Source organism: Colletotrichum spaethianum (assembly GCF_022836535.1).
Source record: "Colletotrichum spaethianum MAFF 239500 DNA, contig08, whole genome shotgun sequence".
Taxonomy (NCBI): domain Eukaryota; kingdom Fungi; phylum Ascomycota; class Sordariomycetes; order Glomerellales; family Glomerellaceae; genus Colletotrichum; species Colletotrichum spaethianum.
The window spans coordinates 612,357-634,247 of NW_026054778.1; the positions used below are offsets into that span (position 1 = coordinate 612,357).

A 21,891-nucleotide genomic window follows, 5' to 3' on the forward strand; every position below is an offset into this window, starting at 1 on the left:
TCTTCGAGGCAACATGGGGGCTGGTCCCTTTAGGGCGATACGTACCTTCTGATAGTTGTAAGTCCTCCTGGAAGAGCGGGCCAGTGAGCACCTGCTGGAAGGTACCCTGTGCGATCAGGGAAGGTGGGGCTTCTAATTGCGACTGCGACTGCAACTTCCGCGACTTCACTCACGCGTCGTGAAATCTACAGAGGAAATCCATCACCTGCCCTGACCTTTTCTAACCTTTTTTTTAATTATCTCAGCCACAAATGGAAGGCCTCCTAGTTCCACTCCGTCTGCATTCAACTTGAACTCTCTTCTACCTGCTACTTCTGGCCTCCAAATTTCACACTGCGCAAATATTCGCAGGAACTCACCCGGCTTATGTCCTTCGTTGACGACTCGTTTGCCTGACAGGGATCTTTTACTTCTTTGTCAGTGCCTTCGAGTTGTCACCACGCTATCGCCAACCGCAAACTCTGTTCCCCCCTTCATCTAACTCATCACTGCCTTCTTGTTCCTTCGAGCAACGAGCAACGACCTTGCCGACTCCCCTATGCACCCCATTCCGAAATCTGACCACTCGAAACCGACTCGTAAGTTCATCCTCTTCGTCTCCTTTCATTCGGCTCGTCCTTCACCCGGCCTACCCCAATGTCCGCGCTTCAATGCTTCTTGGGCACCCTCAACCCAATGGCGTCTATAAGAGAGCTCAAATCTTAAAGCTATTTTGGTTGTGCAATGCTCCTTCCCCATCTCACCTTCTTAACCCTCAAAAGACTTTTATTCCCCTGCCACCCATTTCGCCTGCCTTGCTTGAATACTCTTATCTGGCTGCTAAGAAATCGCCACTATATAGCAAATCAATTCATGACCTGAACGACGATCATCATGGCGGGCAAGGAGGACGACCCCTTTGAGTGGTCCGTTGAGCAAGTGGTGCATGAACTATGCGCGGCTGAGAAGCGCCCATGGCACCCGAAGCTAGCCACCAAGAGACCCGATTCAGCAGCTCTCTCAAAGGCGTTGATCGACAACGACGTTGATGGCGAAACACTACTCACCTACGGAGATGTGATGCCGTCTCTCGACGGTCTTCTTCAGGACATGGGCCTCGTCAAGATTACTCACAAGATGACATTTGTCAGGGCGATTAATTATCTGAGGTTGAAGAGCCGCGGATATCGGGACTTCAAAGCCGACATAGGGAAGCCAGACTTCGAAACACCGATCAGCTCACAGGAGGTAGAGGCCAACGTTAATCATGATGTTGCAATTCCGGACCAAGTCAGCACCTTGGAGAGTCCGCAAACGAAGTCCCCAACTCACGACGTTGAGTTGCAGAGTGACCCAGACCATAGCAGTCTTGCATTGAAGCTGCGAAACCAAGCTCTTCCCGCCAATGAGCTCGATGCTCAGGTACTGAAGAAAACCGATCACCTGAGCGTCCTCCAGGTTGATAATACGGACCAAGCGATAGGCGGACCACCCCAGAAGAAGAGAAGGGTGGCGCCATCCCTGATATCCACCAACGTCCTTGGCGTGGGTAATACGCCTATCCGAACAGCTGCGGACGACCTCGCTGTACGGCTTAATGGTTCAAAAGACGCCCTGCCTCAGCCTCCTGATTCCTCGACTAGGACCTCTGCAAAAATTCACGGGGATGAAGGAAACAGGGTCTCTGCCCGGGAACGATCCACAACAGCGTACTTCGGACGCAGCGGGCTGATTACTGACAGCCGAATCCCAAAGTCAAGTCTGGTTCGGGGCACCAACGATGCAGTTGACGGCAGCAGCCTATTCCGTCTTGTTACCAAGGGCTCGATTCCCAATGGCCGGCGCCGACAAGTTAGCCGAGCAATGCGACGACTATTCCGCACGAACGACCAATCACTCGCCCTGATGCAGAGCGGTCAATCTCCCTACGTGGAACCAGAAGAGGAGGATAAGGTCCTCCCTCTCTTTGGCGACTCAGAAGACGAAGATGGCTACGACACGGAGACGAGGGAAGCAATCCAAGACGAGGAAGAGGAGTTGCAGAGGGAGATGGAACTGAAGTCCCAATACCTCACTCCAGGCGACATCGAACGCGTGCTACAGGAGGAAATCCAGCAGATGGAAAACGACTGGGACGAAAGGAAGCTGCCAAAGAAGGAGCGAAAAGCGAATGAACTCTGGAATAAAGCGCGCCGACGTGGTCTCATCCGACAAATCGCTAGCGCCACGGCCACGCTCGAGATGCTCAACACCCGCATCGAAAAGCTTTGCCAAGAGATTAGGGAAGACGAATGGCCCAACGAGGACCAGCTCAGACGACAAGCGCGCTGTCTCGAATGCAGTGTAGAGGATCGGAAAGCCGAAAGATGGCTCCTCGGCATCCTGCGAGGGCATGAGCCTCCGCGACCGGAAACAATGTCTAAGCCACGACCGATCGCTGCCAGGCGAGGTATCCTTTCGGACGAAGACGGAGAACTCATCACCAGTGGTGACGACGACGACGACGACGACGAAGACGACGGCGAAAAGGACTTCATCGTTAACGACATGCTGGATGTTACGCGCTCACCAGCCCCGGATGGGTCCGGATCTGCAAGTCCGATGAATCTGGACAAACCTGAGGAAATACTTCAACAGGACACTCACAGGCCAGGACCTCCAAGCGACAAATCGCCAGCGGACAACGTATTTGATATTCAATCCGATAATAACATCATCGATCTGACGACATACGATTCCGAGCCCGTGTCTGAAAACACCAAGGAAAATGTTATCTGGCTCGATACGCCTGAGAAGCCAAAGACGCCCCTAGCGCCAATCTCACCATCTCTTCCGGACAGCGATATTGAGGAACGGCCAAGACTGTCGCAGGAGGATCTTGAGACTCCATACGAACAATCTGAGCGAATCGGCGTCATCGCACCTAGGTTCTGGAAGCTGCATGCGGACAACAAGCGACTCCTGATCAGTGTCATCTGGCGACTCGACGACCAACGAAGGGGAGCCTTCTTCCACGCCATCAGTACGATGGCTCCGGCTGACATATGGACCGACTTCGTAATAACAGCATTGGAAGATCCTGCATCTTATGAGCAGCAATCTGCGTGCGAAATGGGCACTGTCATCGCCCGTCTCTTTAGAACTTATGTCCTCGGCAAAGCATTGTCTCCCTCGAGCGTCGCTAAGCCGATTCGCGGGCGGAAAGCCAAGAGCATCAAGGCCAAGGTTGATCGCTTTGAGGATTTCTGTGATTTTGTAAAGGACCACATCGTGCCCCATTTCCCCGATGCCACTCGAGTTACAGGCTCTGATTCAGGGACGCCTTGGAAGAACCGGCGTGAAAGTCTCGACTCTTTGGATGGCTATAGCGACGACGAGGCCGACATCCCACCGTCTAAGAAGCGGAAGCGGGTTTTCATCATTGACCAGACAGCGAAGGACCTCAGAGAAAGCGACCGACGTCGGAAGGAAGAACAGGAGAAACGGCGAGTGGAGCTTCGCAAGAAGCTGGCCGCATCCGATACCATCTCCAGCGACAAGTCACGGCTGATTATCAACGAGACCAAAGAAGACCACCAAGGGCTGGTCTACTTCAACGAAGACATTGGCAAACGGATCAAAAATCACCAGATCGATGGCGTTCGTTTCCTGTGGAATCAGATTGTTTACGACTCCAAGGTGCGACAGGGATGTCTCTTGGCTCACACCATGGGTCTCGGCAAGACTATGCAGGTCATCACCTTGCTCGTTGCAATCGCAGAGTCTGCGCAGTCAGAGGACGAAACCATTCGGTCACAAATCCCCAAGGACCTTAGGCAATCCAAAACCCTCGTGCTGTGTCCGTCGGTGCTTGTCGATAATTGGATGGATGAGTTGTTGATGTGGGCCCCTGACGGGCTTCTTGGACGTCTTTTCAAATTGGAGGCCATCACCAGAGTAGCGGAGAGAGGCCCAATGATTCGCACATGGGACGAGGAAGGAGGCGTGCTAATCATGGGTTACGACATGTTCAAGAGATTACTTGATCCCCCTACTAACGAACTCTCGCCACCTCACGATGCAAAATCGGTCAAGGACATTCTCACTCAAAGCCCCAACCTCGTTGTTGCCGATGAGGCCCACAAGTTGAAGAATCCCGATTCAAAGTTGTCAATGGCCGCCGCACAATTCAGGACACATAGTCGGATCGCACTCACTGGCTCACCGTTAGCCAACAGTGTGCTAGAATTCTTCTACATGATCGACTGGGTGGCACCTGGTTACTTGGGCCCCCTTTCGGAATTCAAGGCTTGTTATGCTGAACCGATCCAAGCCGGTCTCTACGAGGACAGTCCGAGGTCCGCTTATCGTAAGGCGAAGAAGGCACTTGCTGTCCTGGAAGCTACTGTGGCACCCAAGACACACAGGGCAACAATCAATCTTTGTCTCAAGGATGACTTGCCGCCAAAGACGGAGTTCGTGCTTACAGTCCCGGTAACACCACTCCAGGCCAAGCTGTACGACACCTTTCTTGACTCTGTGAGGAATGAGGCAAACGGCCTAGGCGGAAAAATTCTTGGTGCCGTCAACAATTTCTGTCTGATTGTCAATCACCCCAAGGCTTTCCAGACAAGATTGATAGAGGAGCGGAGCCTTCTGGGGAAGAAGGATAAATCGAACCTTACTTTAACGAGCCAGATTATCAGTGATGGTCTCAAAATCACAAAAATCCAGAAGGACATATCTTCGCCTGCCTTGTCGTGGAAGGTGAAGCTTCTCGTCGCCATTCTGGATGAGAGTGAGAAGGTTGGAGATAAGTTACTTGTCTTCACCCAGTCGATTCCGACTATGGATTACTTGGACTCCCTTTTCCGGCAGCAGAAACGAAAGGTTGCCCGTCTTGATGGCAACTCGCCAATCAGTCAAAGACAGCAGAGCATCAAGGACTTCAACAGTGGGGATACCCAGCTATACCTCATCTCGACAGCTGCTGGAGGCACTGGCCTCAACATATATGGTGCCAATCGAGTGGTCATCTTCGACTTCAAGTACAATCCTATCCACGAACAACAAGCAATCGGCAGAGCGTACCGCATTGGTCAGCAGAAGCCGGTCTATGTCTACACCTTCATTTCAGGTGGCACGTACGAACAGACTATGCACAACAAAGCCGTCTTCAAGACCCAATTGGCCTCCCGCGTTGTGGACAATGAGAATCCAAAACGATGGTCTAAAAAGGAAAACGAGTACCTCAAAGATCGTGAGGAACCCGATCAACTAGATCTAAGTCCCGTCGCTGGTAAGGATGCTGTGCTCGACAGCTTGTTGACGCATCCCGACCTGTCCCAGGGTATCCGTTCTATCATCATGACGGACACTTTCAAGGAGGAGGATACCAACGAAATCTTGACCCAAGAAGACTTGAAAGATGTGAAAGAGCAGGTCTACTTGAATTCAATCAGAAACACCGATCCGGAGAAGTTCCGCAAGCTGGAGCTTGAACGAATTGGCAGACTCCGCGCCGTGCCGTCAGTGGCTGGCATCGCGACAGTACCTCAAGCACCATATCGGCCCCTAGGCTTACCTATGGGCGGCGTTCAAACACCTGTTCCACTCCCCTCTCTTCCCGGCACAGCTTTCAGGAGTTCAAATTACGCATTGGGACAGCCTACAGCTGTGCAGAAGGTTATCGCTGCCCAGACACTGCCGTCGACTGCGTTTGTGCCAGAGCCAGCGGCGCCTTTAGAGAGAGATGAGGTGGATATGGACGCAGAGCAACGAGCTCCCCCACAGTTAGGTTCAAATGTCGCTTCGAGCGTCGAATTTGTTCAGCAGAAAACGACAGAGGTACAGTTGCTACGTTTGGATCTGAGCGACCAGCGCTAACTTAAACCAAACTACAGTCTCGAGCTGCCCCGCCTATGCCCATGGCTGGTGCCAATACGTTTTTCAGGAGCCAGCAAGGACCTTCATCTCCCTCGCCTGCAGATAAGCCTCTTCCTCCACCTTCAGCGAGGAAGCAGACGAAGTCCAACATCATTGTGTGGCCGGGTCAATTCGAGCAAAAGCTCCTCGAGTCAGTTGACAAGATCATAGACCCCGAGTTGCTGGGCGCAATTGGAGAGGACAAGAATGTCCTTGTCAAACGAATCGCCGACTCAACTTGGCACATAAGGTCTGCGATGAGTGAGGGATACTTATCTGACAATTCGCACATGAAGAAGTTGTGCAGTTTGATAGAGAATCACAGGTTTTCGGCGGCAATTCTTACAGGGCATTTGTCTCCGGCCCAGATTGCACATGCCTCAACGGAGGCAGGACTCGACAATCTTGTCAGCGAGTTGTCGCAGCTTGACGACAACACTTTCCACGAGAAACTCGGACTAAGAAAGCGCTTGGCTAAAGAACCTGACGTATGAGCCCGACCTTTTTGCTTTTTTCCGTCTTGCAACTACTTTTTCAATTTACCAAGCAGTGACTCCTCTCGCCGCTAACGACATGATCAACAGCAGCTACAGAGCGTGGCCGGCCGACCGAATCCGTTTCCAGCAACAAACCGAAGACACCCCTTCCGCGAGGAGGATGACGATGACGATGACGATATGAATATCCTGAGGGAAGTGGCAGCACGGAGGAGGCATCGTGCGCCTAGACTCCCTACATGGGCCAGCAAAGCTGTCGAGGAAAACAAGTTGGGGGAACAGCGATGAACACGAGAACCTTCATCGCCGGCGGGGCAAGGTTCGCGATTACGAAAGCGTTTGCATTGAGCCCTCATCATGGTCTGGTTGTATTGCGAGGGTCACTTCTGAGATCCTGGAAGGGCAAGGGAGTTTTGCGGCATTGCAACGCTTGATTTATGATACCCTTTCGTTTTGGCGTGCATCTCTAGTTCTCTTTGGCAGGAAGGATAGATGGGATGATCTGGGAATTGCATCAGCGTAACTGGGCGTCGGTCATAGTTGCTGAACTAGAGCTACGGAGTTGGGCAATACGTTCTTGATGCACAATTCAAAGGGAGTCGAGGTCTGTTGTGAACGGGCTTGACATCTCATTGGAGAGTTACATGAGCCGGCAAAAGTGGGTGAAGTGGCTGCGACATGTGGTGGCTCACTTATTGCTTCGTGTCTGTGAACCTTGATGATGAGTAAGACTCTGGAAACAACATGAGGAAATGCAGAGTAACAACAACCCCTCTTGGCCCCATCGTTAAGAATATTGTGCTTTGGGATCCAGTGGCAGCGGAGGGGCACTTTCGAAGCGTTCTAAGCGATGTGGCAGGTGACTAAATTCAGGCCGGAAACCTCGACGTGCCGGTTCCGCTCCCAGAGTGGTTTGCTGTCCTTTTTCGATGCCACCTCTCCTGCCCTTGGAAATATTTGGCTATTTTTGTATTACGCATGTTGATGTTCGTGTTACACGGGACAACATGTACATAAAAAAAAACGAGAGGATCATGACGGGAGCTGACGAGAGCTCATTTTCAGTCATACTTGTTCTCGGGAAGCTTCGGCATGTGCAAAGATGTTCGTACGATATATGTTTGGGTCCACCTCACTCAACAACGGTGTTTCTAGGGACATGGGGTTTGAAAAGAGACATTTGTGGGTGTTTGAGAAGAACACCGGTTGGTGTCCCAGAGGGTCGCTCCACGGAACCGAGTGACCCAGAGATGACAGCAACATCAGCAAACCCCGAAGAAAGAGCAGAAAAATACAACCAAGGGATTTGTATCCGTATTTTCCTCAGGTCATTGAAAGCCGCATATCCAACATGGACCAATCAAAAAATTGACGAATCTGCAAAGGATTGGCTCCATATGGACGGTGATTGGACAACAATCCCGATTGATTCCACTTTAAAATCGGGACTAAGGGTCCCGCACCCAACGCCGTACGACACATGGATGCGCCGCCCTTCCCCCTCCCTGGCCTGAGGGATGCTGAAAACGCAAGCGGCGACACCCCAACCCACCACCGCCTAGAACTCAGCACCTGCACCGGCCGCCCCGCCATCGCAGACCTGACCCCAGTTTGACTCGGCCCAGGCGCACGCACTAGGTACCTACCCTGCCTGCGCCTACCTAGTTAGTTTGGTGTCATGGCGACTCCCGAGTCTTCACCGGAGACACACTAAAATAAAGGACGGTCCGGGAATCTGCTCTCTTTTCCTCCTTCGCTTCTCCTCACATCCGACGAACTTCCCCTATTTCTTCTCCTTCAACCTGAAAAATCCCATATCCGTCGATCCAGGTCGACCGCTCCCTCTGCCAATTGACTTGTGTCCAGCTCTGGCGCTGACGCTTCTCGCTGGCAACACTGACCTCGCAACTCCACGTTGCGCCTCAATCGCCACACCAAAACCGCCCACAAATCTGAGTCGGATCGCCTCTTCCGAACACCTCTCACTCGAAACCCCACTCGAAACCTCGCTCGAAATCCTGCTCGCCCGTTATCATGGAGGCTGCTTTGCGTCAATCCAAGGCCATGTGCCCCTTCTTGAAGAAGGCCTCGCCCGCTAAGCTCCGCGCGCTGTCTACGTCGGCTCGTCCTCATGCCATTCAGGCGGCGCCCCAGACGGCTGTCTCCCCTTGCGGTGGAACCATGTCCAAGTTGCAGCTGCTCGCCCACCGCTGCCCCGTCATGGGCAAGGCCTTGACTGTCCAGTCGGCCCAGTACGGTCACGGCCGTCCGGCCAAGGTTGGAAACTCGTCTGTCGCCGGCATTCGCGCGCTGAGCACCAACTCCAAGCCTGGCCGCGCCAACATCCACACGAGCCGCAGCAACGATGCCCGGCCTGTTGATGCCCCCTTCATCAACGGACGTGACAGCGGTATGGAAAACCTGTTTTGAATGTAAAAATCTAGGCTAACCTTGTACCAGCTCAAATCCCTCCGACCATGTCGGCCGCTCGCCAGAACGCCGCTCCCAACGTGGGCATGAGCCATTCGGACGCTTCTAAGGCCAAGTTCAACTATGAGGCCTATTACACTGCCGAGTTGGACAAGAAGCACAAGGACAAGTCGTACCGCTACTTCAACAACATCAACCGCCTTGCCAAGGAATTCCCCCGGGCGCACATGGCTGAGAAGGGAGAAAAGGTGACTGTTTGGTGTGCCAATGACTACCTCGGAATGGGCCGCAACCAACACGTTCTGAAATCGATGCACGAGACCCTGGACGAGTATGGTGCCGGTGCTGGCGGAACGAGAAACATCTCTGGACACAACAAGCACGCCGTTGAGTTGGAGGGCACCATCGCCAAACTTCACGCCAAGGACGCTGCTCTTGTCTTCAGCTCATGCTACGTTGCGAACGACGCCACCCTGGCTACGCTGGGTAGCAAGATGCCCGAGTGTGTAATCCTGTCTGACAGCTTGAACCATGCGTCCATGATTCAGGGTATCCGTCATTCTGGGACCAAGAAGGTCGTGTTCAAGCACAACGACGTCGCGGACCTCGAGGCGAAGCTGGCGTCGCTGCCCCTCCACGTCCCCAAGATTATTGCTTTCGAGTCGGTGTACAGCATGTGCGGTTCCATTGGCCCCATTGAGGCCATCTGCGACTTGGCGGAGAAGTACGGCGCGATTACCTTCCTCGATGAAGTCCATGCTGTCGGCATGTACGGCCCGCATGGAGCCGGTGTCGCGGAGCATCTGGACTTCGAAGCGCACCAGCAAGGCCGCCCGAAGGGCAGCATCATGGATCGCATTGACATCATCACCGGTACCCTCGGCAAGGCTTACGGATGTGTGGGCGGCTACATTGCCGGCAGCGCCAAGCTTGTCGATATGATCCGCTCTCTCGCTCCTGGATTCATCTTCACCACCTCTTTGCCGCCTGCTACCATGGCTGGCGCAAAGACGGCCATCGAGTACCAGATGGAGTACGATGGTGACCGCCGCCTCCAGCAACTCCACACCCGCGCAGTGAAGGAGGCCTTGAACGATCGCGACATTCCGGTCATTCCCAACCCTTCCCACATCATCCCTATTCTGGTTGGCAACGCCGAGCTTGCCAAGCAGGCGTCTGACATGTTGCTCCAGGATTACCAGATCTACGTGCAGTCCATCAACTACCCCACCGTTCCCGTTGGCCAGGAGAGACTGCGCGTCACGCCTACCCCAGGCCACAAGAAGGAGTACCGCGACCAACTTGTCCAGGCCCTCGACGAGATCTGGACCAAGCTTGGCATCAAGCGCACCTCCGAGTGGGCTGCCGAGGGCGGCTTCATTGGCGTCGGAGAGGCGGACGCCGCTCCCGAGGCGCCCTTGTGGACCGACAACCAGCTTGGCATCGAGCAGGCTGCGAAGGAGATCAAGGCCGCGGGCAATATCAGCAACGGCTTCGTTGAGGCCCTGCTGGAGCGTGAGGCCAAGGCGGCTGGTCAGGCCGTGAGCTCTACTATTTGATTCCGTTCTATTGCCGGGTTGTTTGACCCGGTACGTTTGTGACGTTGATATCTAAAGGGGAGCTCAGCAGACCTAGACCACGTTCTTTGGAGCGATCAACGACGATTTGATTTTACCACGCGCCCGTGGCCTGTTGTTCTCTTTCGATTTGAGACTTTTTATCTACACGATAGTTGCTCTCAGTGTTGGTCGCATCACCATTAGTTTACAAAATGAATGTCATTCATTGACACATTATTCACCATGTTGACTTCTGTCTATAATTTCTGTGATGCTGAGTGATGAGTGCCTGCCGTTTGTAAAGGTCATCCGAAGTAACGCGATTGGGATGCCGATGCATGCTGACCCCCGCTACCGAAGAATGATGCGAGTGCGGCAGATGGGGTAGCCCGCTTCAGCCCATCAGCGGGCAGGCTGTCGCCACGCCACCACACCTCTCGCATGGAGCGGGCCTTCTGGGTGGCTTGGCTCTTTAGTCAGCAGCTCCGACGGAGACGGACGCACAGAATTGCTCCGTCTCCGTTCGACGAGTGCCATCTCAGCCCCCGTTATTGGTTGAAAATGCCCACCATGACTTACACGAGTTCAGGAGAACCGTCATGAAGCCATAACTCAGTTCAAGGCTTACGACGCGAACATTGGAGAGACGAGTGTTTCGTGTTGTGTTCGTTCCCTTTTCTTCCCTTTCTCTCACATGCCCGTGAACCCAGTTCATTGTTGGCTCTCATGACTGTCTAAAGATTTCCTCAAGATGCAGATGGATTTTGAGCAAAGAAACAAGGGGCCTCGGGCCTGTACCACCTGCGCCAAAGCGAAGGCGAGATGTATCCCGGGACCGGAAGGGAGCAACAAATGCGAACGGTGAGCCGCCTCCATCCCAAGCCCCTCTTTTATCTTCTCCGTAGAGATTTCTGATGATTCATCCAGATGCTACCGGCTCCGGAAGCCGTGCGGCTCGCAGACCCCTGCGCCGCCGAGGCCGAAAAAGGACCCAAGGCCGACAAAGGTCTCGGAGCTTGAGAAGAGGCTGGACGAGTTGACGACGCAGCTGAGCGCTTCCCAAGGTAGTGTCATTGCCACTCCTGCCTCCACCACCGCCGCCGTCAATGGCACCGCCGCCGGCAGCGCAAACTCCCCGCTCCCGCCCAGTAACAGCATCAAACCGGCGTCGGCAAAGATTCCAATCAACTGCGATCACCTCTTCCCGCCAGAGGACGTGCTCGCGGGTGATGGCACGGGGGCCGGCGCATCTGATACGTCGCCGGCGCCGAGTTCTTCGACGGCGGATGACCACCACACCGTCAGCAGCCACGGCCAGAGCCAGTCCGACGTCGCTGGCGAGTCGACGTGGCCGCTGAACAACGAGCAGAGCATCATGCTGCAGACTTTCGTGGACGATCTGCAGCCGCTTTACCCGTTCGTGATTGTGCCGCCGAACATGAGCCCGACACGGCTCGCTGCCGAGAGGCCGTTTTTGTGGAAAGGGATCCAGATGACGGCGAGTTATCTGGATGCGACGAAGCAGGTGACGTTGGGGAACGAACTGCTGCAGGATATCGTGCAGGCGGCGTTCACGAAACCCGTTCGGAGTCTGGACGTGCTCCAGGGCCTGCAGCTTTTGATTGCATGGTGAGGCGGTGAAACCCGAGGGATCCGGGACTCGATGAAGCTGACTTGGGCGGGCGCAGGTTTCACTACAACATCAACAGTTATCAGCTTACGAACTTTCTATTCTTGGCGAGGTCCATGTGCGTCAGCCTGGGCTTCAAGGACAACCCCATCCATGTCAAGGAGCGGGGGAAGGGGGTCTGCAGCATCAGCGTGCAGAACCCAGACGCCGATTCCAAGTCGAGGCCGCAGACCAAGGAGCAGATCTCGGCGCGGCTGGAACTGATGAGGGCTTTCGCTGGTTGCTACTACCTCAACACGCTGTAAGTGCACCCTGACGAAAGAAGCTGCACAGCCTTGGTTTCGACTGACAACTGGAACAGGGTCTTCACGACAAACAAGCGGCCGGATGCTTTCATGAACACCGCGCATCTCGAGTCTTGCTGCCGACAGATTGAAGAAGCCGCAGAGTACCCCACCGATGAGCTCCTGGTGCAGCTGTTCAAGATCCAGCAGCTCGCGCAGACCATCTCCCTTACGCTGGGGGCCGAGAGTACGAGTTTCCAGTCGCTGCAGCTGCCGCTGACCATAGTCGTCCAATCGTTCCAGCAGCAGCTCGACATCTTCAAGACATCACTCCCGGCACACCTTAAGGACAACCGTAAGCTTGGACGCGCGTATTCTTCCGGTAACAATTGTTGCTAACAGCCCCCACCCGCCAGTTGGCCTTCTCACACACATCAGTATCGCCGAGATCCTCCTCTATGAGATCGGCATCCCGGAAGGCCAGGGCCCGGCGTCCGTCATCTCGCTGACGGAACGCCTCGAGCTCCTCTGGGGCTGCTGCAGCGCTGCCAAGACGTTCCTCAACCTTCGCTTCCCGCACAACAACCAGAGCGTCCAGCCGCGCTTCACGTGCCTCAGCTCCTCCGACTTTCTCTACGTCTTCATTGTGTGCCTAAAGCTCATGACGCTCGAGGTGCCCGGGTGGGACCTGACGCTGATCCAAAAGCATCTGGACCTCGCGAGGGTGGTGGAAAGCCAGGTCGCGCATCTGGATATTTTTGTGGCGCACAGGAACAGGCGCTCCACGAGTGCCACTGCTGCGGCAGGGACGAACCCAACTGCATCGTCAACGGACGTCCCCGGCCCGTACATCGTCGACCCGTTCGTGCGGGTGACAGAAATGCTGCGGTACTTCAAGGAGCTGGTCAAGGGCGAGCTGAGCACGTTCCGGTCGCAGCCCGCCATCCAGGAGCCGATCCAGCTGCCGGCGAACCTGTCGGACGGCACGCAGGCCATGATTCGGGACCTGGACGCGACCTTCTGGAACGGGATGCTCGGCGATGACCCCGGGACGTGGGACGTCGGGTCCATGTTTACTGGCATGGACTGGACTGCCACGTGAGGAGACGGCTCTCGGATTCGTGCGGCCGGGACGACGTACGAAAGGTAGACGATCTGTATTACCACTAGAAAAGGGGGGGGATGGGACGACGCATACGAATGTTACGACTGAATGACATGGTAAAGGACGAACTCCGCTCCTGGATGAACGACCAATCTCATCTCCGATCGCGCAACAGCCTACGAGAATGGGAAACTGAGCCTGGAAGGAAGCCGGATACGGCTTGCATAACCTGCTGCTTGGTGCAGAGGGCCGGCGAGTAGGTGGCGCCGAGAACCATGCACGTTATAGGAGAGGAAATATCCTGGGCATGGCCGGAGTCGGTCGGCCGACTACAAACCATATGTAACAGTACAGCTCTGGGGGTTTCGTGTATTTTCTGAGAGGACACACGGCAGGCCGTTAAAAACTGTATTAATATTGAAAGGGGACAATGACATTGCATCTAATCACACGCATGGAACGTGTTTTAGAAGGAAACACCATCTCGAGTCAAAACAAACGCGGGATATACATCCAAGTGAGTGAACTTTACAATGCTTGGCCAATGTATATGCATCTTTGACGGGCGGCCCAGTCCGTTGCAGAAGTCTAAATAGTTGATGTCATCGTCAACCCCACCTGTGCAGCCGCATCCCCCCGGTTGCGCCATCGGCGCCGTTCCTCGGCCGCGGATATCCGCAAGCACGCCAGCAAAACGCGGCGCCGAGAGCGAACCTCGTCGGCAATCGTCCCACGATACAACACTCGCTCGCTTTGACGCACCGTCTCTCCCCCCTTCCCTTCGTAGCAGAAGACCCGTACGTGAAACCCCAAGGAACCAGAGACGAAGAAAAAAAGAGCCGCCGCCGCCATGCCCCAGCCCACGGTGGACTACTCCCTGTACCTGGTCACGGACTCAACCCCCGCGATCCTCGGCGACCGCGACCTCGCCTCCGTCGTCGCGGCCGCCGTCCGGGGCGGCGTCACCGTCGTGCAGTACCGCGACAAGACGAGCGACACGGGCGCCCTCGTCGCCAACGCTAAGAAGCTGCACGAAATCACCCGCGCCGCCGGCGTGCCGCTGCTCATTAACGACCGCGTCGACGTCGCCCTGGCGGTCGGGTGCGAGGGCGTGCACATTGGGCAGGATGACATGGGTGAGTGCTAAAGACAAACATCCCGCCTTTCTCTCTGTACTTTTTGTAGCCATGGCCCTATCTAGCACCCCCGCATTTGGTCACACATTGCTACGAGACTCGTGACTGACACCCCCATTAGAACTCACCGCCGCCAGAAAGATCCTCGGCCCGGATGCCGTCATCGGCGTCACGGCCAGCACTGTCGAGGAGGCCCTCAAGGCGTGTGAGGACGGCGCGGACTACCTAGGCATCGGCACAGTCTTTGCAACATCCACGTACGTTGACCCCGGTCCCCTCAGTCCTCAGTCACTCATCTCATCCCATCTCACCACCTCCTCACTCGCCTGACCACCCGGTCCATTGTCTCACTCCCCGTTGCTCGGCTCGCTAACGCCAAGCAGCAAGGAGAACACAAAACACATCATCGGCACGGCGGGCCTGCGCCAGATCCTCGCCGAGCTCGCCTCGGCCGGCCACCTCCCCCGCGTCAAGACCGTCTGCATCGGCGGCATCAAGCCCTCCAACATCCAGCGCGTCCTCTACCAGTCCGCCCCTTCGCCGCCCGCGGGCCCGGCCCTCGACGGCGTCGCCCTCGTCAGCGCCATCGTCGCCGCGCCCGACCCGGAAGCCGAGTCCCGCCGCCTGCTCGACCTCGTCAGGACCAGCCCCTCGTACCGGCAGAATGTCTCGCCGTCCTCCGCCGCCGGCCCCCTGAGGACCGTCGACGACATCCTCGACCGCGTCCCCGCCGTGATCAAGGCCGTCGCCTCCGCCTCCCCGCTCTCCCACAACATGACTAACCTCGTCGTGCAAAACTTCGCCGCAAACGTCGCCCTCGCCGTCGGCGCGTCCCCGATCATGGCCAACTACGGCGAGGAGGCCCCCGACCTCGCCCGCCTCGGCGGCAGCCTCGTCGTGAACATGGGCACCGTCACGCCCGACGGCATCGCCAACTACCTCCAGGCCCTGTCCGCCTACAACGCCGCGCGCCGCCCCGTCGTCTTCGACCCCGTCGGCGCGGGCGCCACGTCCGTCCGCAAGGCTGCCGTCAAGACGATCCTGGCCGGCGGGTACCTCGACCTCATCAAGGGCAACGAGGGCGAGGTCGCGACCGTCTACGGGCAGGCGGCGCTGGAGCAGCAGAAGGGCGTAGACTCGAGCTCGACGCTTTCGCATGCGCAAAAGGCGCGCCTCGTCCGGGACCTCGCAAGGAGGGAGAGGAACGTGGTGCTCATGACGGGCGTGACGGATTACGTGTCCGACGGCGAGCGGACGTTCGCCGTGGAGAACGGGCACGAGCTGCTGGGTCAGATCACGGGGACGGGGTGCGTGCTGGGGACAACGGTGTCGGCCATGCTGGCGGCGTGGGACGACGACCGGCTCGTTGCCGTCCTGGCGGGTTTGTTGCATTTCGAGGTTGCCGCCGAGCGGGCCGCCGTCCGGGGGGATGTGCAGGGCCCCGGGACATTTGTGCCTGCCTTCATTGACGAGCTGGCGAGGATACGGCGGTTGACCGTTGACGGGGACTTGAAGTGGCTGTCTGGGGCCAAGGTGAAGGCCGTCGATGTCGAGTGAAGCGTCCCTCAAACCAGGCCCGTGCAGGAGAGAGAGAGCGATGAAAGAAAAGTCTGTGTATAGCGAAACAAGACTCGAAATCTTTAATGATGCACGTCTAAAGGGGGTCTATCGCCCATTAAAACCAAACCACCGACCCTTAAATCTTGGGCGCCAAAGCCTGCAAAACCTCCTTGGTATCTTTCCCTGTGTCCTTGACCAGCCCGACAATGCTCTTGAACTCGGGCCTTGCCGCGTCCCCCATCATCTCGTAAATCACACTCTCGCTCGTCGTGACCGTGACGCCCTCGTGCCGCAGCCGCGCCAGCGCGATCGGCACCTCCTCCCGGTTGCAGCTGCTCACACCGTCCGCGAGGACGTACACCTTGTGCCCGGCCGCCAGCAGGTCCAGCGCCGTCTGCGTCACGCAGATGTGCGACTCGATCCCCACGACCAGAAACTCGTGGGGGCCCTTGCCGTCAAACTGCGCCGCGATCTCGGGCACCCACATGCTGAACTTTGTCTTGTCGACGGGCGCGCGAATCAGGTCGGATTCCTTGAGGAACGACGCCAGCTCGGAGACGGTGTCGCCAAGGCGCGCGCGGTTCTGCGTCGTCGTGTAGACGGGGATCTTGAGGGTCTCGGCGGCGCGGAGGAGCTTGGACGTCGTCTTGACCACCTTGTCGAACTCGAAGATGGCATTGCGGAACTTGTCCTGGAGGTCGCAGACGCTGTGGTGGTCTCGGGTTAGCCATGCGTACGCTTCCTTACGTCACCAAAGCTTTAGGAGGGCCCGGGGCGGTGTCGTCAACGCACAAGATGATCGGCCTTTGCAGGCGGCGAGCTGCGGTGCCGGACATGGTCGCCGTTGTGAGGGAGCGGGGTCGGAGTGAAAGCCGGTGCGGTCGTGGCTGGATGAATTGGACGCACTGGAAGGGGATCCGAAGTGTTCGCGCAATGGGCATTTCCCGAACACAGGATCCAAGGTCAATGAACGTCAATCGAGGCTATTACAAAGATGTACTCGGTCAGGAGCTTGGAAAGTGGTTGACTTTGATCAATCGTCATATTGCGGGGGAACGGAGCGCGGGGCGCGACTAAGTGGGGTAACTTAGTACCGGGCCCGGCCCCTTTGACCTAAGTCCCGAGTTTGAGGCGTGCTGCGCGGAGTGTGTGCATACATACATCTCTGCAATGTAACAATGGTACGAGTAACCCAGTACTTGTTGGTTGGCTAAAGGGGGCATGTCCAGCCGTCAATCATTACTTTGGCCCACAGGGATGGGTAAGTGGGCAAGTGGGCAAAGGATTTTCGATGCAGCCAACACTGTGGACTGCTCTGCGGCGCCACGCTGCCGATCAGGCGTGTGCAGTCTGAAAAACACTGGAGATGGTTGTGAGATCGTGGAATTTTTATTTTTGTTTCCGCCAGGCGGACTTTTCTAGCCGTCGTGCTATGAAACCTATCCTGTCCTGGTACACTGAATGGCTACCAGTCAGCCTGTCTCGCGCAGTACTGAAGTCACCCCGCCTCCTCATGTGGGAAGGGGTCGTTTGGTCAAAGCAAAGGAAAAAAAGATTAGTGCTCTCGCGCGTCGTGTTTGACCACCTTTACGTCAAGTGCCACCGGGGCCTGTTCTTTTCTCTTCCGCACCAACTACTCGGCCGTTGCCGTGGGCTTCGCTTTGCCGGCCGGGTTCATCCACGAAAACGCAGACGCGCCTCCGATTGGGTTCACCGACCGGGGCAAAGGCGGGCCGGCGTTCTTCGTTTCGCGTTGGGCCTTGGGTTCCGCCGTACTGCTGACACTACTAACTGTCCTCTTGGGTTCCCAGCGAACCGCTGCTGGGGGCGTGCTCTCTGCCACTAGACTGGCCTGGCTCTTTCGGCGGTGTTCGCCGCTGGTCCTGGGCGCTGGAGGCGGCTCATAAGCCGCCCCGGTTCGGGCAGAAGATGATGAACCCGATTTCAGGGGCTTCAGCACCTTCATATTCCGACTTCCGCGACCCGCAGGCTGGTAGCCGCTCAAGGGACCATTGGCGTCCCGCTGCCCGTTCTCGCTACCGCTTGCCGAAGTACCCTGACGCCATGAGCCCCAAATGCCACCAGCAGACTCACGTCGGCTGCCATCTGTGCTGGCTGAACTGTTTTGCACCATCAGAGGCTCTCTCGCTCCAGACTCGGACCCACTGGCGTGATCTTTACCTGCCCTCTCACTCTCCCCGCCACTTTCAGACAGGTTGCTGGCTCCAATCGACTTGTTGGGTACAGAGTGATGTCCCAATGGAGATAAGGGGCCCTGAGACTCGGCATCCTCAGGTTGCATGCTAGAGACGCTATTTTCCAGTGCATCGTGCATCGTAGAGGCCTGCGGTCGTGGGTCCCCAGATACGAATGGCGCGGCGTTGGCGTTGAGGCGAGGCTTCTCCGGGATGAAGTTGGTTGTGCTGATGTGCTTGAACGCGCCTTCATCCTCTGGGCGTACGAATGGCACTGATAACTTTTCACGCTCGCTGCCATACAGACACATGCGGTTCTGGGACAGGAGGATATCGGCCTGATGAGCACGGAGGGTGTCGCTGCCGATGAAAATCTGAACGCCCTTCTTTGGTTCGGCTCCTTCGGACTGCTCCATGCCAGACACCTCGAACGTAGTCAGAAGGCTAGGCATCTGATGGCCTGGGCTTGAAGACCGACTGCTACGTTCGGACACGGTCGCTTCGACTAGGTACACGGAGAGTCGGATCTTGTACGTGCCGTCCACATCACGTTGAACCTCGTCCAACAAGTCAAGGTCCTTGACGACAGAATAGTCCACCACAGACTTTTGGGAACCCGTACACAGATCGGCATACAGCACCGTATCGTGGCAAAAGTTGGTCGTGAGCCAGCATCGGATGATGGTTGGTACGGATCCCAAGAAAAAGAGGCCTGGTGGCGGCTCTGGCATGTCCAGGGGAGAGTCATCTTCGTGGCTGCTGACCATGAAGTTGGTGTCCAGACCCAAGCTACTGGCTCGGCCAGATGCCACGGAATGGAAGGAGTGAACTGAATGGCCCGCTGAACTGTGACGGCCGTCCGATTTATGAGATAACGACCTCTCCATCATCAGGCCACTGCTTGGGCGTGGAGGTCCAAACTCGCCAGAGTGGCGGTTGCTTTGACTAGACCAGTCTGCTCCCCGCAGTGCACTTTCGTCAAACCGTACACTGTTCGCTCGAGAGGCAGCGCCGCGGCGGGTAGGCTCTTCTTCGGCAGGGCCGAGATGGAGGGAGCTCAGCAAATGCTGACCTTGCTCGTCGAAATCATCAAACATGTCGTTGGGTGATATATGGGTCGGCCCTGGTACATATAACGTCAGCAATGTATGGATGGGAATGGAGATACATGGTGGCCCTACCTTGCTGGGGAGTTCCGGCTAGAACGCCAGGAAAGGGATGCTGCTGCCACACCGACTTGAGGCTTGCATCTTGCTCCTGGCGCCTTTCTAGTCTCACAAGTCTTTCGCCCTGATTGCTCTGAACCAGTTGGATTTGCTTCAAATCCATCTGGATGTTGAAGAGATCGTCACGGGTGATTGGGAACCGGTGATCCATGCCCGGAAATGGTCCCGATCAACTGAGTATGGTGTTTCGAGGTCGAGGGAATCGGAAAGTATATGGGATGGGATATACGTTGGCAGATGAGGAAAGGCAACAGCAAGCGAGTGTATCGGGATCGGATCGTGACCGAGCGGAAGCGCCAGCGAGGGTATCGGCAGAACAGGTGGAAGTGAAGGATCGGTCGAGTAGAGGGATACACTCATATAGGGGGTTGTCGAGTGCAGGCGCGTTCGAATGACGGGTCGAGGAAGGCTGTGGGCTCTTCCGACCTCGATCCCTACGATATCAGTTCACGAGGTCCTCCTCCCCCGCCACATCGCACGGTGAGACCAAATAGGTCGTCAACGGCAGTGGCAGCAAACGCAATTCCGATGTTCTTTCGTTTGACAGTTGGGTCTTCTCTCAGGATCCAGTCGATCTGAGCGACTGCGGCAGCTCAAGAATGGCGACGGCACTATGCTGGCTTTGCACGATGGTCAGTGGAGGCGGAATTGCCCCGAGGAGGATGGCTTCGGAAGGTCGTGGATATCGGCAGGATTTCGATGCCGCGACGCAGTCAAAGGTCGAGCTTATCGAGCACAAAGATATACGGGAACCGTGTGCAAACGGGAGTAGAGTTCGAAGGAAGGCTTCTTCTCTTTGTAGTTGAAGAGTGTCGTGTCGTCACTTGAAAGTGCTAGCGAGGAGCGGGAGTGATTGATACGGTTCAGGGCCGACGGCGGGCTCGCGAAAGAGCCGATTGAGTAGGGTGGGATGTAACGGAGGTGGCGTCGGAAGGAGTAATGGTTCGAAAAGGTTACTGCTAGGTTGAAGCAGACTGTCGAGCGTTTCGTGGCAAGGAGTTGAAGAGGGGAGGAGTTGAGGAAGACAAACAAGATCTCGGGGCCAGTTTAGAAAGGCACGTCGAATTAGTGAAGTGGAAGGGACGTGGACGGAGAGAAGGCCAGGCTCGAAGGAGGTGAGGTGAACGGGCAGCGACGGGAGTGGAGGATGGACCGGGCCAACGCGAGGTGTGGTCCCAGAGGTTCGGCCTGTGGCTGTATACGTATGGATGTAACCTGGATGTAGTGGTCTCCAAGTGTTGCCAGAGAGCCTGCAGCTTCTACAGGAAGAGAGCCGCTGTTGGCCTCGTGCAGGGCAACTCCGGGTACTCGGACAAGGAGGGGATGAGGCCCAGTACCTCTCGGCTTGATCCAGTGCGCTAGACCCGGACTTTGGAGGTACTCGATAAGTACCTTGCCACGGCCGCAACACACTGCCTGGGGAGGTACTTCCCACTGGACTCGCCCCTGTGCAGTGCAGTGCAGTGCAGTGCAGCGCGGTGCTCGCAAGGCCAAGCAAGTCGTGGCCCTCCACCAACTGGAACTTGCAGCGGGGCCACCAGTTGTTTGTCGCGCTGGCGTAGTGTGACGCGGTGGGAAGGGCTGATTGGGAGGGGCCTAATTTCAGTGTTAGGGGACGTGCTGAAGACTCCAGGCGTCATCCGTCCCACCCAGGCAGACCTGCCTTACACGCCGCTGCTATCACTTGCGAGCCGCACTTCCGTCCACAAAAAAAAAAAAAAAAAAAAAAAGTGACTTCCTCTACTTGCTCACCTCCTGCAGACACTTCAAACTCTAAAGCAGCTGAGATGTCGATGCAGAAGCAGTCGAGATCTACCCCCCGTTGCTAGGATGGACTCGCAAAACTCCGCATCTTGGCTGTCTTGCCTTGCCACACGCTACCTCGTGTTCCCACCCTGGCAGGGTAACCTCGCCGAGGCCAACGTAGCCTACGTTGGGCAGTCAGTGAGAGTATATGCATGGCACAGAGGTAGGTTTGGCGAGTTGCTATACTCATCCATGAGTATGGGTGGGTATATCAAAAGTCGGTACGTCCGGCCGGAACAAGTCCAGTCCTAGAGCAAAATATTACCCAATGCGCTGCTGAAATAGCATTGATTCTTGTACGTCGTCGGCAACCCCAATGGCCTGCCGTGGAATGCCAGGCTGACGAAAGAAACAAAGGCTTGGGTAGATGTTGTCGCTGGCGGTTCAAGACATGTCTCATAACAGCATGTCTTGTTGTGGCTCGGGACGAGGAAACGCGCGAAGATAGGTCAAGCTACGACATGATCAAACCAAATAGCGAAGGATTTTCACATGCTCGTCAGAGCACAAGGGCCGAAATTATATTTTTTTTCTTCTCAAGGTCTGGAATCACGCAGTTTCTAAACACGGCTTGATTTCT

General features: G+C 56.1%; 7 protein-coding genes across 7 annotated transcripts; 5 read left to right on the top strand and 2 right to left on the bottom strand.

The window, feature by feature from the left end:
* Nucleotides 1-873: 873 nt before the first annotated feature.
* ColSpa_04019 (protein chromatin remodeling 20) lies at nt 874-5,844 on the top strand (the record flags this gene model as incomplete). The annotated part of the gene is made up of 1 exon (XM_049270231.1): nt 874-5,844. One exon carries the CDS (start codon nt 874-876, stop codon nt 5,842-5,844), a length of 4,971 nt encoding a protein of 1,656 aa, XP_049126188.1.
* Nucleotides 5,845-5,885: 41 nt separating this feature from the next.
* Nucleotides 5,886-6,377, top strand: ColSpa_04020 (uncharacterized protein; the record flags this gene model as incomplete). The annotated part of the gene is made up of 2 exons (XM_049270232.1): nt 5,886-6,133; nt 6,209-6,377. The coding sequence occupies 2 exons, from the start codon at nt 5,886-5,888 to the stop codon at nt 6,375-6,377; spliced, it is 417 nt and encodes a 138-aa protein (XP_049126189.1).
* Nucleotides 6,378-8,414: 2,037 nt separating this feature from the next.
* ColSpa_04021 (5-aminolevulinate synthase, mitochondrial) lies at nt 8,415-10,369 on the top strand (the record flags this gene model as incomplete). The annotated part of the gene is made up of 2 exons (XM_049270233.1): nt 8,415-8,790; nt 8,841-10,369. 2 exons carry the CDS (start codon nt 8,415-8,417, stop codon nt 10,367-10,369), a joined length of 1,905 nt encoding a protein of 634 aa, XP_049126190.1.
* A 751-nt stretch (nt 10,370-11,120) lies between these two features.
* On the top strand, nt 11,121-13,385 carry ColSpa_04022 (uncharacterized protein; the record flags this gene model as incomplete). Its single annotated transcript, XM_049270234.1, has 5 exons — nt 11,121-11,230; nt 11,297-11,998; nt 12,079-12,300; nt 12,361-12,638; nt 12,700-13,385. The coding sequence occupies 5 exons, from the start codon at nt 11,121-11,123 to the stop codon at nt 13,383-13,385; spliced, it is 1,998 nt and encodes a 665-aa protein (XP_049126191.1).
* Nucleotides 13,386-14,238: 853 nt separating this feature from the next.
* Nucleotides 14,239-16,081, top strand: ColSpa_04023 (putative thioesterase atnL; the record flags this gene model as incomplete). Its single annotated transcript, XM_049270235.1, has 3 exons — nt 14,239-14,524; nt 14,646-14,781; nt 14,908-16,081. The coding sequence occupies 3 exons, from the start codon at nt 14,239-14,241 to the stop codon at nt 16,079-16,081; spliced, it is 1,596 nt and encodes a 531-aa protein (XP_049126192.1).
* A 139-nt stretch (nt 16,082-16,220) lies between these two features.
* On the bottom strand, nt 16,221-16,920 carry ColSpa_04024 (isochorismatase family protein 1B; the record flags this gene model as incomplete). The annotated part of the gene is made up of 2 exons (XM_049270236.1): nt 16,221-16,791; nt 16,832-16,920. 2 exons carry the CDS (start codon nt 16,918-16,920, stop codon nt 16,221-16,223), a joined length of 660 nt encoding a protein of 219 aa, XP_049126193.1.
* Nucleotides 16,921-17,717: 797 nt separating this feature from the next.
* Nucleotides 17,718-19,376, bottom strand: ColSpa_04025 (uncharacterized protein; the record flags this gene model as incomplete). The annotated part of the gene is made up of 1 exon (XM_049270237.1): nt 17,718-19,376. The coding sequence occupies one exon, from the start codon at nt 19,374-19,376 to the stop codon at nt 17,718-17,720; it is 1,659 nt and encodes a 552-aa protein (XP_049126194.1).
* Between the last annotated feature and the right edge of the window lie 2,515 nt (nt 19,377-21,891).